Here is a 15,493-nt window from a genome sequence, read left to right as displayed (position 1 = left end):
GCCTGGATGTTAGTATTGGAAATTGATAGCTTGGTTAATAATTTGTATTAAAATGTTAACAAGTATCAAGGAGATCAACGAAAAAATAGAAGGTATAGTTTGATGTGAAAAAAAAATGTTTTTAAGGCAGGAGAGAAAAAGTGGGGAACAGACGAGTCCAAGTTCAACACCATTCTTGTGACACGCAGCTACCCTCAGTTAAGGGCAACTTTCGAGGAATACAAGAATGTTTCAAAGAAAGAGATCGAGGAAGCACTTAAGAGCGAGATGTCTGGAGACCTGTTACGAGGGATGCTTACTGTGGGTAGGTGCCCTGACTGGTTTACGGAAATCTTTATTTTCTCCTGATAACACCTTCCTCTCCTTTCAGCATTGGTTAGACATTCTATATTTATATTTCACTTAGTGTGATCTGACATTTAGTTTACAATTGTGTATGAATTTTAATTTATTTCGGTGTTTTGAAAAATTCAGCCTTAAGTGTTAATCTGGCATTTTCATAACATTAGAATTGAGCAAAACTCTTATGTGATACTTGCAAGTACTTGCAAAGATACTGAGATAAGTTTCTAGATATATTTGAGAGAAACTCTTGTAATGAAAAAATAAATTGCAATTGATCTCAATACAACACTGGTAAAAAGATGTGGATAATTAAGCATTATTATATTGCAATTATATAGATGATCAAGCAAATACTTTTTAGTGAGATGTGTGAAGAACAAGTTCAGCCACTTTGCGCGACAGCTCCAGAAGACAATGAAAGGGATCGGCACAGACGACGATACACTCGTGCGCGTGGTCGTATCTCGGTGTGAGATTGACATGGTGCAAATTAAGGGAGAATTCCAGACACTCACCAGTCAGACATTGGAACAGTACATAGCTGTAGGTGTTTATGATCTTCTTACTGAGTGTGAGAGAGGTACTGGTGTCTTACCCTCACCTAGGGTGAAAGTGGGCTAGTGGTACTCAAAATGTGAAAACTAGTCATCACCATTTAGCTTAAAAACATCTGTATAATCAATTGTCATATAACCTTTTCTGTAACTGTTTTCAATTTTAAATGCATTTAAATGTCCCTGAATAAAAACTGTTTATAACTGAGATATCATAACTGTTAGATCTGATGTGTCATTTGAGAAAATCTTTTTTTGAAATAATTGATTGTATGCTTATTTTGTGTAAAAAGTTTTGTTGTTAAATAAAATAACAACCCAGTAAATCAGGTTATGAGCGCTTGGGTCCTAGATTGTCCTGTACTCAACTCAGCATGATACTCATTGTATTACATACTACTGTTTCAACAAACATAACATGAACACCAAGCTATAGGACAATAAATCATGTGTGCTAGGAAGTTCTTGTGTTATAAAACTGCTTTAAATGTAAAACTGAATGTGTTTTCTAGGATGACATATCAGGTGACTACCGGGATGCCATTCTTGCACTGGTTGTTGGTGGAGACCCCCCAGACACTTCTTCTAAATGTAAGTTGCTACTGTATGTAAAGGAAACTGCAACTCAGATGTTTTCATTGTTTAAAACAGTAAAGTGACTTGATAAAAACATCAAAATCTATGATGTAAATGTCAGTCAAGGTCAAAATCTATGATGTAAATGTCAGTCAAGGTCAAAATCTATGATGTAAATGTCAGTCAAGGTCAAAATCTATGATGTAAATGTCAGTCAAGGTCAAAATCTGTGATGTAAATGTCAGTCAAGGTCAAAAGCAAATCCACATTGTTTCACCCAAGAATGAGTTACCTCCCTTGTTGAAATTTCGGAACAAATGTCATCTAAGTGTATCAGCTACAAATAAAGTTGTGACTGTACACCCTGTGCATAGTGAAAAGTTCATTACATGATTCAGGTTTTTCTAACAGTACTTTGTCATAGTCATTATTAGATGATGCTGTTTGCACTTAATTAAGCATTTGACAGTGGATCATATAATTATTTAAAACGATATTTTCCGCAAACAGCCTGAACATTTTTTTAATGCCTCTTTAAATTTAACTTTTTAACAATAAACAAACCTCCAACTTTCAACAGCTGGCCAGGGTTTTGTTGAGGCAGTGAAGCAGAAGACCGAGGAAGAATTAGATGAAGATATACGTATGGAGTCTGAGCCCCCACAAGAAGACCCCACACTTGTTCCGGCAGAAAATTTTAATGCAGAGACTGATTGTGATGTCCTCAAGAAGGCAATGAAAGGATGGGGTGAGTGCAAGTGGATTTGTCTGAAACAGTTGAATTGGGTGGTGGTCTTGTGTCAAGAGGTATTGGGTTCGAGCCCTGCCAGCAGCATACATGCCATATTTTCTGGAGACCATTCAGGGGGATTTGTTCAAAAGGCTGAAAAGTCAGGGGGATTTGGGTTGTATTCAGGGGGATTTTTTTAGCAGGTCTAAGTTGGCGAAATTTTAAAGTATTTTTAGACGCAAGTACGAAAAAATGTATTCACATATAGTTTGCTTTGAAAACCTCTTAACTTTTTCATTATACAGAATTATTTTATGTCATGATTTATCATATTCTTATGATACACTGTCATGTCATACTGTAATGCACTTGCAGAACAAAATATGTCATGGGAAAAATATGTTTTCGAGACAATTAAATTAAATTTACCTTCCTCCAAAGTCTTTTAAAAAATTGTGCTTAATTTTATCAGCTTAAAGACTTTCAGACAATAAGAGAATAGAATAAATATTATTGATTTCTTTCTTCCAAAATAGTAATATTTCTTTGCCTTTGGTAATTACTACAAATGAATTGATCACTTGTTGTAAAAGTTTCCTTTTGGCATTTCACCCTTGAGGAGTTGTTAGTTGTCTCTTTACATTCGGTTTCACTCACATACTGTGGTTTCACTTACTTTGTCATGATTGCCTGATGTAAAATTTCTAAAATAATTTTTTATTTTTTTTATTTAAATTCCGGGGGATTTTTATCTCCCGCCGGGAGATCGGGGGATGGATCGAAATTCCGGGGGATTTTCCCCCCCCGCCGGGGGATATGGCATGTATGCAGCAGTAAGATCTCTTAGCCCCTCAAACACACTAGTATTGGTATCTACCCACAAAACAGACGACAAAGTGATTCATATCAAAGCTTGTGGCTGTATTCACAACCAAGCAAAGATAAATTAGTTCAAATAAACAGTTAAATAGATTAGGTCCGTGTCTATTTGAGAAGCAATTCAGGAAGCAACTTCAGTTTGAGTTTTGCAGTAAGATCTTTGAATGGACAGACAACTGAGAGAGAGAGACTGACTGTGAGGTACTATATGAGATTATGATGGGATGATATGAGTGACATTTAAGGGGTAGAATACTGTCAAATTAGGAAAAGATCTGGGACCATTATGATAACAGAGCCAGTCTTTGTACCTACAAAGAATTTCAGTGGACAATAAACTATTTAGGAAGGGAAATATCTTGTTTATTTCATACAAATTGTTGTGTTGAAAAATCATGTTTAAAAAAACAACTCCTAAATGATTTCAAATAAGGCAGTTATTTTGGGAAACGCAAATGAGCGATTCAATGGAATGTAAGATTTGAGTTTTAAAAAAATCAATAATAACTCTGCAGCCCTTTTATAACTCGTAATGTTTAAATGTACAATTTTCTCATTAAAAACATGGGTTTCATACTGATGTATTGGATCTACTTCCCAAGACAGATAAGCCTTCATCAGTGGTCTTCAAGGTTGTTCGGTTAGCGCGTGGTTAGGGTACGCCCTTCATAAAAAGGCTTCTCAGGCTTGATTGATGTTACTAGTTTGGTTTGGGCATTCTCGTAGCAGAGTGTTGATGCTATGTTTACCATTTATCATTATCAAACCTCTGATGAATGCGAATGGGTTTGGGATTATGGTGGGTTTTACAGTTTACCTTACAAAGGGAGATAACACTCTTGCGTAACAATATGGCAATAAGAGGGGCCTACCATCATTTTTTACAAGCTTCTTAACAATTGTTGTTCTTCAATGTTTCAGGCACTGACGAGGCTGCCATCATCAAGGTCCTGGGTTACCGATCAAACGAACAAATGCAGCAAGTCGTAAGCTCATACAAGACCATGTTCGGTAAAGATCTGATTGCCGAACTAAAGAGCGAGATTAGCGGAGGATTTGAGAAACTTGCTGTGGGCTTGTGTATGTCATCGGCTGATTTTGATGCCATGAATTTGCATAAGGCTATCTCTGTAAGTATGAAAGAAGTTTGTTTCTATTTTAACTAGGTAGTACAATTCATTAATTTTATTTATAGGTTAGAAACTATCCATGCCTGTCACATTTGTGTTTGGTTTTTTTCAAATTCAGGTGCAATTTCATTTTAGGATTAAATAAATATTGTTCTATTCAAGCTTTTTGCCGATTATTTTTATTCATGTGATTTTGAAATGCCAATCAGCTAATCCTATAAGCAGTAATGGTAAATTGGGCAGCGTTGAAACGAAACTTGTCAACATTTTAATGTGTATGTTTTCCTCTTAACGTGAATCAAAGATACTTTGATATTTAGTTAAAATTTGTGTTCACAAGTTTCGTTATCACATAATAAGTTTGGTCACTCAATGCATTTAAGAGGCCTGATTCAAACTGTTATTTATTTTTTCATTATTCCTGAAAACATACAAATAAGCTTGCCTCAGCCCAGAATGCCATTTAGTAATAAGCTTCACAGGCTGACATACTTAATAGTAAAAAAGTTCAATTCATTACTCAAATATATAATTTTGTAGAAAAGTTATGAACTCATATTTCCAATAAAGACTACATTAATGACATTATTGTTTTATTATAGGGTTTGGGGACGGATGAGGATGTACTAACCGAGATTATCTGCACAAGATCAAACAAACAACTAACTGACATCAAGGCTGCCTATAAAGCCAGTAAGTTTATTATAAAGCCTGTAAGTTTATTGTGAATGTGTTTGACTGCTTAGATAGACTGGTGTTAGAATTTACGCTAATCAAGTCAATTTCCAGACTGAAAACGAAGGGATTTCTTGACACAGAATTTAGAAAACATTAGTTCTTTATACAATTTTCAAGTTAGGGATTTCCATTTTAAACTTACTGTGCATCCTAAAATCATAAGCCTTTATAAATAAGGTTTTAAATTTTTGGCTTCATGACCACAATTCCCCAGTAAAAAAGCACCAAAATATCACTAATATGCTTTTTGTTTTGCCCTGTAAAATATTTATGAATTGAAAATTAAATTTCATTATTCTATCTTTTGTTTGTTATTGAGAATGAGATAAACTAATTGAAATTAATACATTACTTTTGTGCATCTATCAAGTGCAATTCTATATTGTGCCCCTCAAGTCCATTTAGAAATATATAAAAGCTGCATTATCAATTTGATAGTTGAAACTTATTTCTTTAAGCTTGATAGTGACGAAAGCTGATAGCTTACAGAATCACTCTCAAGTCTGTTTCCTGGATGGAAACCAGTCCTGGTGTCCATTTTGAGAGGCCGCGTGAAAGTACCTCTGTTGAGGATCGAACCTACAATCTCTTGGGTGAGAGATGGACACCTATACCACGAGACCAATCCCACCACTTAATCAATTTAATATCAGATTAATCAAAGCAATAACAACCTCAATATCAATATTACTTTTCTTTAACAGAATACAATGTAGAGCTGGAGAAGGACGTGATAGGTGACACATCAGGTGACTACAAGCGTATATTGGTGGCGTGTCTGCAGGCCAACAGGCCGGAGGGACTGGAGTTTGATAGGACGAAGGCCAAACAGGATGCCCAGGCACTGTTCGATGCTGGGGAGAAGAAGTGGGGCACGGATGAATCAAGGTAAGAATTTTTTATCATTGTTTGTAAAGAAAGCTGTGACAAGTTTTCTTTTGTGCATTTGTTGCCATGGGTATGTGTATAACTGATCGGTTACAAGTTAAATAGAGTACTAACTACCGTTGTTTAAATTTTTCAAAGAACCACACTGCTAGGATTGGTGGGAAAGAAGCCTTATTTGTATTGACCATTAGCAGTAGGCATTACACATATATCAACGTAATCTTCATTTTTTTCCAAGATGTTTTACCTTCACTTAGTAAAGATAACGTTGGCAATAAATAAAGTGCCCTACATATTCTATATTATAACCTCCATTTCCCTTGCCAGATTCAATGTGATTCTAGCATCAAGAAGCTACCCACAACTGCGTGCCACATTCCAGGAATACGCCAAGATTGCCAACAAAGACATTGAAGATACGATAAAGAGTGAGATGTCAGGAGATCTGAAGAAGAGCATGTTGTCTATAGGTTAGTGAAATCTTACAAAAGCAAAATTGATCGGTTACGGTTAGGTTCTATGTCTGTTTTGTGAATAAAATATGTCAAGTTGTGTGAGTAATTTTTCAAGGAAGATCGAGTCATGCAAGATCTTTATTTTAGCCTTACTAAAAAGGTTTTCAAGATTTTCACATGAAACTTGGTACATGTGTGACATTTTATTCAACAGTCTGTACCTTTGTTGTATTAGTTATGTTACACTCAACATGCATGAAACCATCATTTTTCAGTTCGCTGCATCAGGAGCAAGGCAGGCCACTTTGCTAACGAGCTTCACAAGTCTATGAAGGGTCTGGGCACAGACGACGACACTCTGTGCCGCGTTGTTGCCTCACGGGCCTCCGTTGACATGGTGCAGATCAAACAGGAATTCCAGAAAATGTTTAAACAGACCCTTGGCATGTTTATTGCTGTAAGTACATTAGAATCAGGTTTTGTTTTATGTTATGTTAGTTTATAATTGTATCCTGTCACAGGGTTTTTAGTATGAAGTAAGAAACATAGATTTGGAAACTCACTGAAAAGAAAATTCTCTCCTGCACTCCCAATCATTAATTTTATATATTACTTAAAAGTATGGTGATAACACATTGGTGAAAATTCCTGATGCAGCACATGAATTTCAGTAAAGGTTTACAACATAGACTTGTTGAATGCATGTTCATCAAGGTTTATGAGCATCAGAGGCTACTAATACAAATGTACACGATCTCCCTATAATACGATATTGCTTAACTAACATGTATCTCATATTTTCTTTCTGTAATAATTTTTGAATGTTGCCCTTTCACATGTACAAAGGTCAATTAAAGTTTTGAATAATGATAAATGTATATATATCCAGGATGACTTATCTGGTGATTACAAGAAGTTGGCGTTGGCGCTCATTCGGGAAGAAAGTGCTGGCGGGAAGTAATAGATAGATCTGCAGAGAATATAGCTGATATTACCCCATTGCTTTAATTCTTTTAGGAACTATTTACAATTAGATATAGCATTTTCATTTGCTATTGAAGTTGGTAATAATGTAAAATATTGAAATGAATTTGGAGCAGATATCAAGTGAGTGGATTTAGTTTGTCTCCAATGTTTATTCAACTTGCATTTACTGGTTATGAAAAAAGCTACCAGGACCATTGCTTTATAACTTGTACATGTATTTTATTTTGGAAGTGGATACCTGTAACTAGCTTGCAGTTTAAATTGATAATCTTATTTAGAATTAAGTTGAACATATATTAAAATCTGTTCTTCAGCATTTAGTTTACACTTGATATTAAATTGACACATTACGAAAAATGACAAGCATTATTACCGGATAGTAAACAGCATTGTCACACAATATGTTTCAATCAGTAACTGACTGGACTTACAGTTGTACACAGTGGTTTTGGGATGACGTTCATTTAAAAGGCCTAACTTAAAAGGGTTGTTTAATTTTTTATTGATAATTATAATGATGATTTGTTTACATAAGGCAAACAACTACTTGAATAAACAAGTATAGAGCAACTATACTGTCAAATTTATTTATGGTATGTTTTAGTTTCGAATAAGATTATCACTTTAATAAATATGAACATTCAGAGAAGTCCACTTATCAGTTTAGAGATTGATGATCATAATCGTATGTACATGGAGATTTAGATCATATTATATATTACCTTTAGTCATGTTTAACTATTATTATACAAAAATAGTTCAATGGCTTATAGAGTTTTTTATCATGTTAGTTTTTTTGTCAGATATTTGTTAAATTTGTTAGATTTACTGCCAGAATAATATTCATTTTGACCCACACTAATTCCGAAAATTTGCTTCCAATTAATTTATAATCAGGTCATAACGGTGCTTGTTTCGAGTGTTACAAAACCCCTAAATATTTTCTTATGTTTCACTAGTCAAGGACTCGAGAGTCATACAATTTGATATTTGTGTTAATTGCCCTACTAATTAAGCATGAAACTTTTTACTGAAAACTGAGAACATCTTCATTATGAAGAATGTGTCATGTGATAAAGAGAATCTTATATTCGTTGCCATTTAAAACAAACAAGAGTGTCCTTCGGGCCCTGGATCGCTCACCATATACAAGAAACTCTGGCCAAGGAATTTGGTCAGGTTCGGCCCATGATAAACTTTGGCAAACATGGCAGAGATTGTATGGTTTTACATTTCATTTCAAATTGGATATGGAATGGTAAATATTTAAGATACTAAAAATGGTAACAATGTTAAAAATGGTGTTTTATATGATAAATCATGGAAAATAATTCTTGACTCCTGGTCAGATTCTTTCAATAATAATACTTGGCCGAGATTATATGATCATGCATTTTTATATTAAATAGGATTAGAATTGATGAGGGTGATAGAGTGGTTACAATGGTACATACATTTATTTAACAACCTTTTGATCAGATTTTTCCGATTGTCAAACTTACCATATGCATTATGTCCAAGTCTAAATAAGATTGGTTCAGATTTGTTGACGCTAATGAACTATTTGTGGACAATGAATGGTTGCTGGTCAAATGGTGATCACAAAAGCTCACCTTTGACCACTTACTGGTATATTAATGTGTGTGTTAAATGGCAACTCTTGTAAGATCCTATAGTTATATAAAATGCCTGTCTGCTAAACTCATAAGTCCTATTTGTTTTCAGCAAAATTAAGAACATTAATATATTCTATTGATTTTTTTTTTATTCTAGTTTGATAACATGTTTTTATGCTGTTTGTGACAATTTTAACAATTTAGCTGATAAGGTATAATAGATTTTGTAAAAGCAAAGTTTTAAGATAACTAATAGATATTTACACAAGTTTATCATTTACAACTGTTTTAAAGGACATTTTTACAGTTACCTATACAATTAAACCTTTAAAATTATGAAATTGTTTCCTGAGCTACATGTAAACTTAACATATTGATTTTTTTTTTAAGTGTCTTCATACCCCACAAACTTTGTTCAAAGGGGCCAAAATATTGGAGTCACCATACAATGTTGGTCAGTCTGTTGGCAAATATTTGTGGAGTAAAAGACTCCAAAAGTTTTACAATTTCCTTAAAGTTGTGTCCTTGAATAGGAGCAGCCGACTCTATGTTGAGTTTCATGCTTGTGAACATCATTGCCATATTGGGGATTTTTGATTGACGTTGTGGCATATACTATATCAAATTGACAAAATCCTCACACGTCTTTAATGAAATTTTTCAACATTTGCCCCAGTCAGTCAATAACATACTGTATGTAGGCAATGTATGGGGGTATTCATCATTCCTGTGATAGCTCTATTTTCATTTGTTGTACCGTGATAGTAATTTATTGCTTTTGTAATATTTAGAACGTTTTATTTTGCTGCGTGTTATAATTTTTAAGAAATATTTACATTTATCTTACAAGTTGTTTAGATTCTTGTACATTTAAGCTGGAAGTCTGTTGTAGTTAAACATTTAATAATAAAAATATTGAAACCTCTTTCCTTTTGTTTATGGTATATTTTCTACAAGCATCATTATGCTAGTTGCCACTTTGTCCGTCCTTTTTGTGTTTTCTCTTTTGCCCTTTACTTTCAGTCACTGCATTTTAGGATTAACAAATAACTTGGCTGAAATAAATACTGAATCCTGTATCAAGCATTGAGAGGGCATGTACCAGCCTATTCGCTTAAGGAAGGTCAAAGGTGAAAGTTGAAAGGTCAATGATGAGATAGCTATTTTTTGAGACTAAGCATCGATAAAGGTACAATCCCACCAAGTTCAAATATGCTTGTGTCAAATTGTGTGCTATGTACTACTGTTCCAGTGCTTAAATGCATGCATAAACAAAGGTTTTTCGTTCCAAATATTTCGAGTTTAATTTAGAAGCAGCATTAAGTTGATATGAATCATACGTGGGCACTAGAGATGGAGTTGTAGGACAACAAGTGCGCTCTGCAGATGGAGTTGTAGGACAACAAGTGCGATATACAGATGGAGTTGTAGGAGAACAAGTGCGCTCTACCGATGGAGTAGTAGGACAACAAGTGGGCTTTACAGGTGGAGTTGTAGGACAAGTGGGCTTTACTGATGGAGTTGTAGGACAATAAGTGGGCTCTACCGATGGAGTTGTAGAATACCAAGTTGGCTCTACAGATGGAGTTGTAGGACAACAGGTGGGCCTTACAGATGGAGTTGTAGTATAACAAGTGGGCTCTACAGATGGAGTTGTAGGACAAGTGGGCTTTACAGATGGAGTTGTAGGACAACAACTGGGCTCTACAAATGGATTTGTAGGACAAGTGGGCTTTACAGATGGAGTAGTAGGACAACAAGTGGGCTCTACAGATGGAATTGTAGGATACCAAGTGCGCTCTACAGATGGAGTTGTAGGACAACAGGTGGGCTCTACAGATGGAGTTGTAGGACAACAGGTGGGCTTTATAGATGAAGTTGTAGGACAACAGGTGGGCTCTACAGATGGAGTTGTAGGACAAGTGGGCTTTACAGATGGAGTTGTAGGACAACAAGTGGGCTCTACAGATGGAGTTGTAGGATAACAAGTTGGCTCTACAGATGGAGTTGTAGTACAACAGGTGGGCTTTAAAGATGGAGTTGTGGTATAACAAGTGGGCTCTACAGATGGAGTTGTAGGACAACAAGTGGGCTCTACAGATGGAGTTGTAGGACAACAAGTGGGCTCTACAGATGGAGTTGTAGGATACCAAGTTGGCTTTACAGATAGAGTTTTATGACAACAGGTGGGCTTTACAGATGGAGTTGTTGTATAACAAGTGGGCTCTACATATGGAGTTTAAGGATAACAAGTGGGCTCTATAGATTGAGTTGTAGAATAACAAGTGGGCTCTACAGATGGAGTTGTAGAATAACAAGTGGGCTTTACAGATGGAGATGTAGGACAAGTGTGCACGACAGATGGCGTTGTAGAACAACAAGTGGGCTCTACAGATGGAGTTGTAGGATACTAAGTTGGCTCTACAGATGGAGTTGTAGGATAACATGTGTGCTCTGCAGATGGAATTGTAGGACAATAAGTGGCATGCTGGAGTTGTAGGACAACAAGTGGGCTCTACAGATAGAGTTATAAGATAACAAGTGGGCTCTACAGATGGAGTTGTAGTATAACAATGGGCTCTACAGATGAAGTTGTAGTATAAAAAGTGGGCTCTACAGATGGAGTTGTAGGATAACAAGTGGGCTCTACAGATGGAGTTGTAGGATAACAAGTGGGCTCTACAGATGAAGTTGTAGGATACCAAGTGGGCTCTACAGATGGAGTTGTAGGATAACAAGTGGGCTCTACAGAGGGAGTTGTAGTATAAAAAGTGGGCTCTACAGATGGAGTTGTAGGATAACAAGTGGGCTCTACAGATGGAGTTGTAGTATAACAAGTGGGCTCTACAGATGGAGTTGTAGTATAACAAGTGAGCTCTACAGATGGAGTTGTAGGATAACAAGTGGGCTCTACAGATGGAGTTGTAGGATACCAAGTGGGCTCTACAGATGGAGTTGTAGTTTAACAAGTGGGCTGTACAGATGGAGTTGTAGAACAACAAGTGGGCTCTAGAGATGGAGTTGTAGGATAACAAGTGGGCTCTACAGATGGAGGTGTAGGATACCAAGCTCAACAGATGGAGTTGTAGGATAACAAGTGGGCTCTACAGATGGAGTTGTAGTATAACAAGGGGGCTCTACAAATGGAGTTGTAGGATAACAAGTGGACTCTACAGATGGAGTTGTAGGACAAGTGGGCTCTACAGATGGAGTTGAGAATACAAAGTGGGCCCTACAGATGGAGTTGTAGGATACCAAGTGGGCTCTACAAATGGAATTGTAGTTTAACAAATGGGCTTTACAGATGGAGGTGTAGGACAAGTAGGCAATAGAGATTGAGTTGTATGATGACAAGTGGGCTTTACAGATGAAATTGTAGCAGAAGTGGGCACTAGAGATGGAGTTTTAGGATAACAAGTGGGCTCTACAGATGAAGTTGTTGTATAACAAGTGGTCTCTACAGATGGAGTTGTTGTATAACAAGTGGGCTCTACATATGGAGTTTTAGGATAACAAGTGGGCTCTACAGACTGAGTTGTAGAATAACAAGTGGGCTCTACAGATGGAGTTGTAGAATAACAAGTGGGCTTTACAGATGGAGTTGTAGGACAACAGGTGGGCCTTACAGATGGAGTTGTAGTATAACAATTGGGCTCTACAGATGCAGTTGTAGGACAACAATTGGGCTCTACAGATGGAGTTGTAGGACAACAACTGGGCTCTACAGATGGAGTTGTAGGACAAGTGGGCTTTACAGATGGAGTTGTTGGACAACAAGTGGGCTCTACAGATGGAATTGTAGGATACAAAGTGGGCTCTACAACAAGTGGGCTCTACAGATGGAGTTGTAGGACAAGTGGGCTTTACAGATGGAGTTGTAGGACAACAGGTGGGCTCTACAGATGGAGTTGTATGATACCAAATTGGCTCTACAGATAAAGTTGTATGACAACAGGTGAGCTTTACAGATGGAGTTGTTGTATAACAAGTGGGCTCTACATATGGAGTTTTAGGATAACAAGTGGGCTCTACAGATGGAGTTATAGTTTAACAAGTGGGCTCTACAGATGGAGTTTTAGGATAACAAGTGGGCTCTACAGATGGAGTTATAGTTTAACAAGTGGGCTCTACAGATGGAGTTTTAGGATAACAAGTGGGCTCTACAGATGGAGTTATAGTTTAACAAGTGGGCTCTACAGATGGAGTTTTAGGATAACAAGTGGGCTCTACAGATGGAGTTATAGTTTAACAAGTGGGCTCTACAGATGGAGTTGTAGTATAACAAGTGGGCTCTACAGATGGAGTTGTAGGATACCAAGTGGGCTCTACAGATGGAGTTGTAGTTTAACAAGTGGGCTCTACAGAGGGAGTTGTAGGATAACACGTGGGCTCTAGAGATGGAGTTGTAGGATAACAAGTGGGCTCTACAGATGGCGTTGTAGGATAACAAGTTGGCTCTACAGATGGAGGTGTAGGATACCAAGCTCAACAGATGGAGTTGTAGTATAACAAGTGGGCTCTAAAGATGAGTTGTAGGATAATAAGTGGGCACTACAGATGGAGTTGTAGTATAACAAGGGGGCTCTACAAATGGAGTTGTAGGATAACAAGTGGGCTCTACAGATGGAGTTATAGTTTAACAAGTGGGCTCTACAGATGGAGTTGTAGTATAACAAGTGGGCTCTACAGATGGAGTTGTAGGATACCAAGTGGGCTCTACAGATGGAGTTGTAGTTTAACAAGTGGGCTCTACAGAGGGAGTTGTAGGATAACACGTGGGCTCTAGAGATGGAGTTGTAGGATAACAAGTGGGCTCTACAGATGGCGTTGTAGGATAACAAGTTGGCTCTACAGATGGAGGTGTAGGATACCAAGCTCAACAGATGGAGTTGTAGTATAACAAGTGGGCTCTAAAGATGAGTTGTAGGATAATAAGTGGGCACTACAGATGGAGTTGTAGTATAACAAGGGGGCTCTACAAATGGAGTTGTAGGATAACAAGTGGGCTCTTCAGATAAGTTGTAGGACAAGTGGGCTCTACGGATGGAATTGAAGGATACAAAGTGGGCCCTACAGATGGAGTTGTAGGATACCAAGTGGGCTCTACAAATGGAATTGTAGTTTAACAAATGGGCTTTACAGATGGAGGTGTAGGATAAGTAGGCAATAGAGATTGAGTTGTATGATGACAAGTGGGCTTTACAGATGAAATTGTAGCAGAAGTGGGCACTAGAGATGGAGTTGTAGGATAACAAGTGGGCTCTACAGATGAAGTTGCAGTATAACAAGTGGTCTCTACAGATGGAGTTGTAGGATAACAAGTGGGCTCTACAGATAAGTTGTAGGAAAAGTGAGCTATACAGATGGAGTTGTAAGATACAAAGTGGGCCCTACAATGGAGTTGTAGGATACCAAGTGGGCTCTACAGATGGAGTTCTAGGACAACAAGTGGACTCTACAGATGGAGTTGTAGGATAACAAGTGGGCTCTACAAATGGAGTTCTAGGACAAGTGGGCTCTACAGATGGAGTTCTAGGACAACAAGTGGACTCTACAGACGGAGTTGTAGGACACCAAGTGGGCTCTACAGAAGGAGTTGTAGGACAACTGATCACAAGTTGGCTCTAGAGATGGAGTTTAACAAGTGGGCTCTATTCTATTTATATATGGAGATTAACTGACCTAAAGTGGTCTGTAAAAGTTGGGAGATGAACTGATCACAAGTGTGCCCTATGACTGGAGTTGAACTGATCACAAGTGGGCTCTAGAGATGGAGTTGAACTGATTACAAGTGGGCTCTAGAGATGGAGTTGAACTGATTACAAGTGGGCTCTACAGATGGAGTTGAACTGATCACTAGTGGGCTCTACAGATGGATATAAACTGATAACAAGTGGGCTTTATATATGGAGTTGAACTGATCACAAATAGGCTCTAGATATGGAGTTGAATTTATCACAAGTGGGCTTTATATATGGAGTTAAATTTATCACAAGTGGGCTCACGAGACTGAGTTGAATAGTTCACAAGTGGGCTCTATGTTTATGGAGTTAAACCGATCACAAGTGGGCTTTATAAATGGAGTTGAATTTATCACAAATGGACTCTCAAGATGGAGTTGAACTGATCACAAGAGGGCTCAAGTGATGGAGTTGTACTTCTCACAAATGGGCTCTAGAGATGGAGTTGAACTCATCACAAGTGGGCTCTTTATATGGAGTTGAACTGATCACAAGTTGGCTCTAGAGATGGAGTTGAACTTATCACAAGTGAGCTCTAGAGATGAAGTTGAACTTATCACAAGTGGGCTCTAGAGATGGAGTTGAGATGATCCTAAGTGGGGTCTAGAGATGGCGTTGAACTTATCACAAGTGAGCTCTGGAGATGGAGTTGAACTAATCACAAGTGGGCTCTAGAAATGGAATTGAACTGATCACAAGTAGGCTCTAGAGATGGAGTTGAACTGATCACAAGTGTGCTCTAGACATGGAGTTTAACTGATCACAAGTGAGCTCTGGAGATGGAGTTGAACTGATCACAAGTTGGCTCTAGAGATGGGAGTTAAATTGATCACAAGTGGGCTCTAGAGATGGAG

General features: G+C 37.4%; 1 protein-coding gene across 1 annotated transcript in view; it reads left to right on the top strand.

Annotated features, from left to right (window-relative positions):
- Window positions 1-9,817, top strand: part of LOC128235756 (annexin A13-like) — a 12,120-nt gene extending 2,303 nt beyond the window's left edge. The window contains exons 4-13 of the mRNA XM_052950554.1: window positions 127-304; window positions 707-888; window positions 1,412-1,490; window positions 2,056-2,223; window positions 4,006-4,214; window positions 4,817-4,907; window positions 5,657-5,840; window positions 6,168-6,310; window positions 6,571-6,752; window positions 7,185-9,817. Coding sequence (XP_052806514.1) covers window positions 127-304; window positions 707-888; window positions 1,412-1,490; window positions 2,056-2,223; window positions 4,006-4,214; window positions 4,817-4,907; window positions 5,657-5,840; window positions 6,168-6,310; window positions 6,571-6,752; window positions 7,185-7,256 — 1,488 coding nt within the window. The 3' untranslated portion in view covers window positions 7,257-9,817. The remainder of the gene's footprint in view (window positions 1-126; window positions 305-706; window positions 889-1,411; window positions 1,491-2,055; window positions 2,224-4,005; window positions 4,215-4,816; window positions 4,908-5,656; window positions 5,841-6,167; window positions 6,311-6,570; window positions 6,753-7,184) is intronic.
- The last annotated feature ends 5,676 nt before the right edge of the window (window positions 9,818-15,493 follow it).

Source organism: Mya arenaria, chromosome 5 (genome assembly GCF_026914265.1).
Source record: "Mya arenaria isolate MELC-2E11 chromosome 5, ASM2691426v1".
Classification (NCBI taxonomy): domain Eukaryota; kingdom Metazoa; phylum Mollusca; class Bivalvia; order Myida; family Myidae; genus Mya; species Mya arenaria.
The sequence above is the reverse complement of the archived record's forward strand: the minus strand, read 5'-3'. Positions and strand labels throughout refer to the sequence as shown.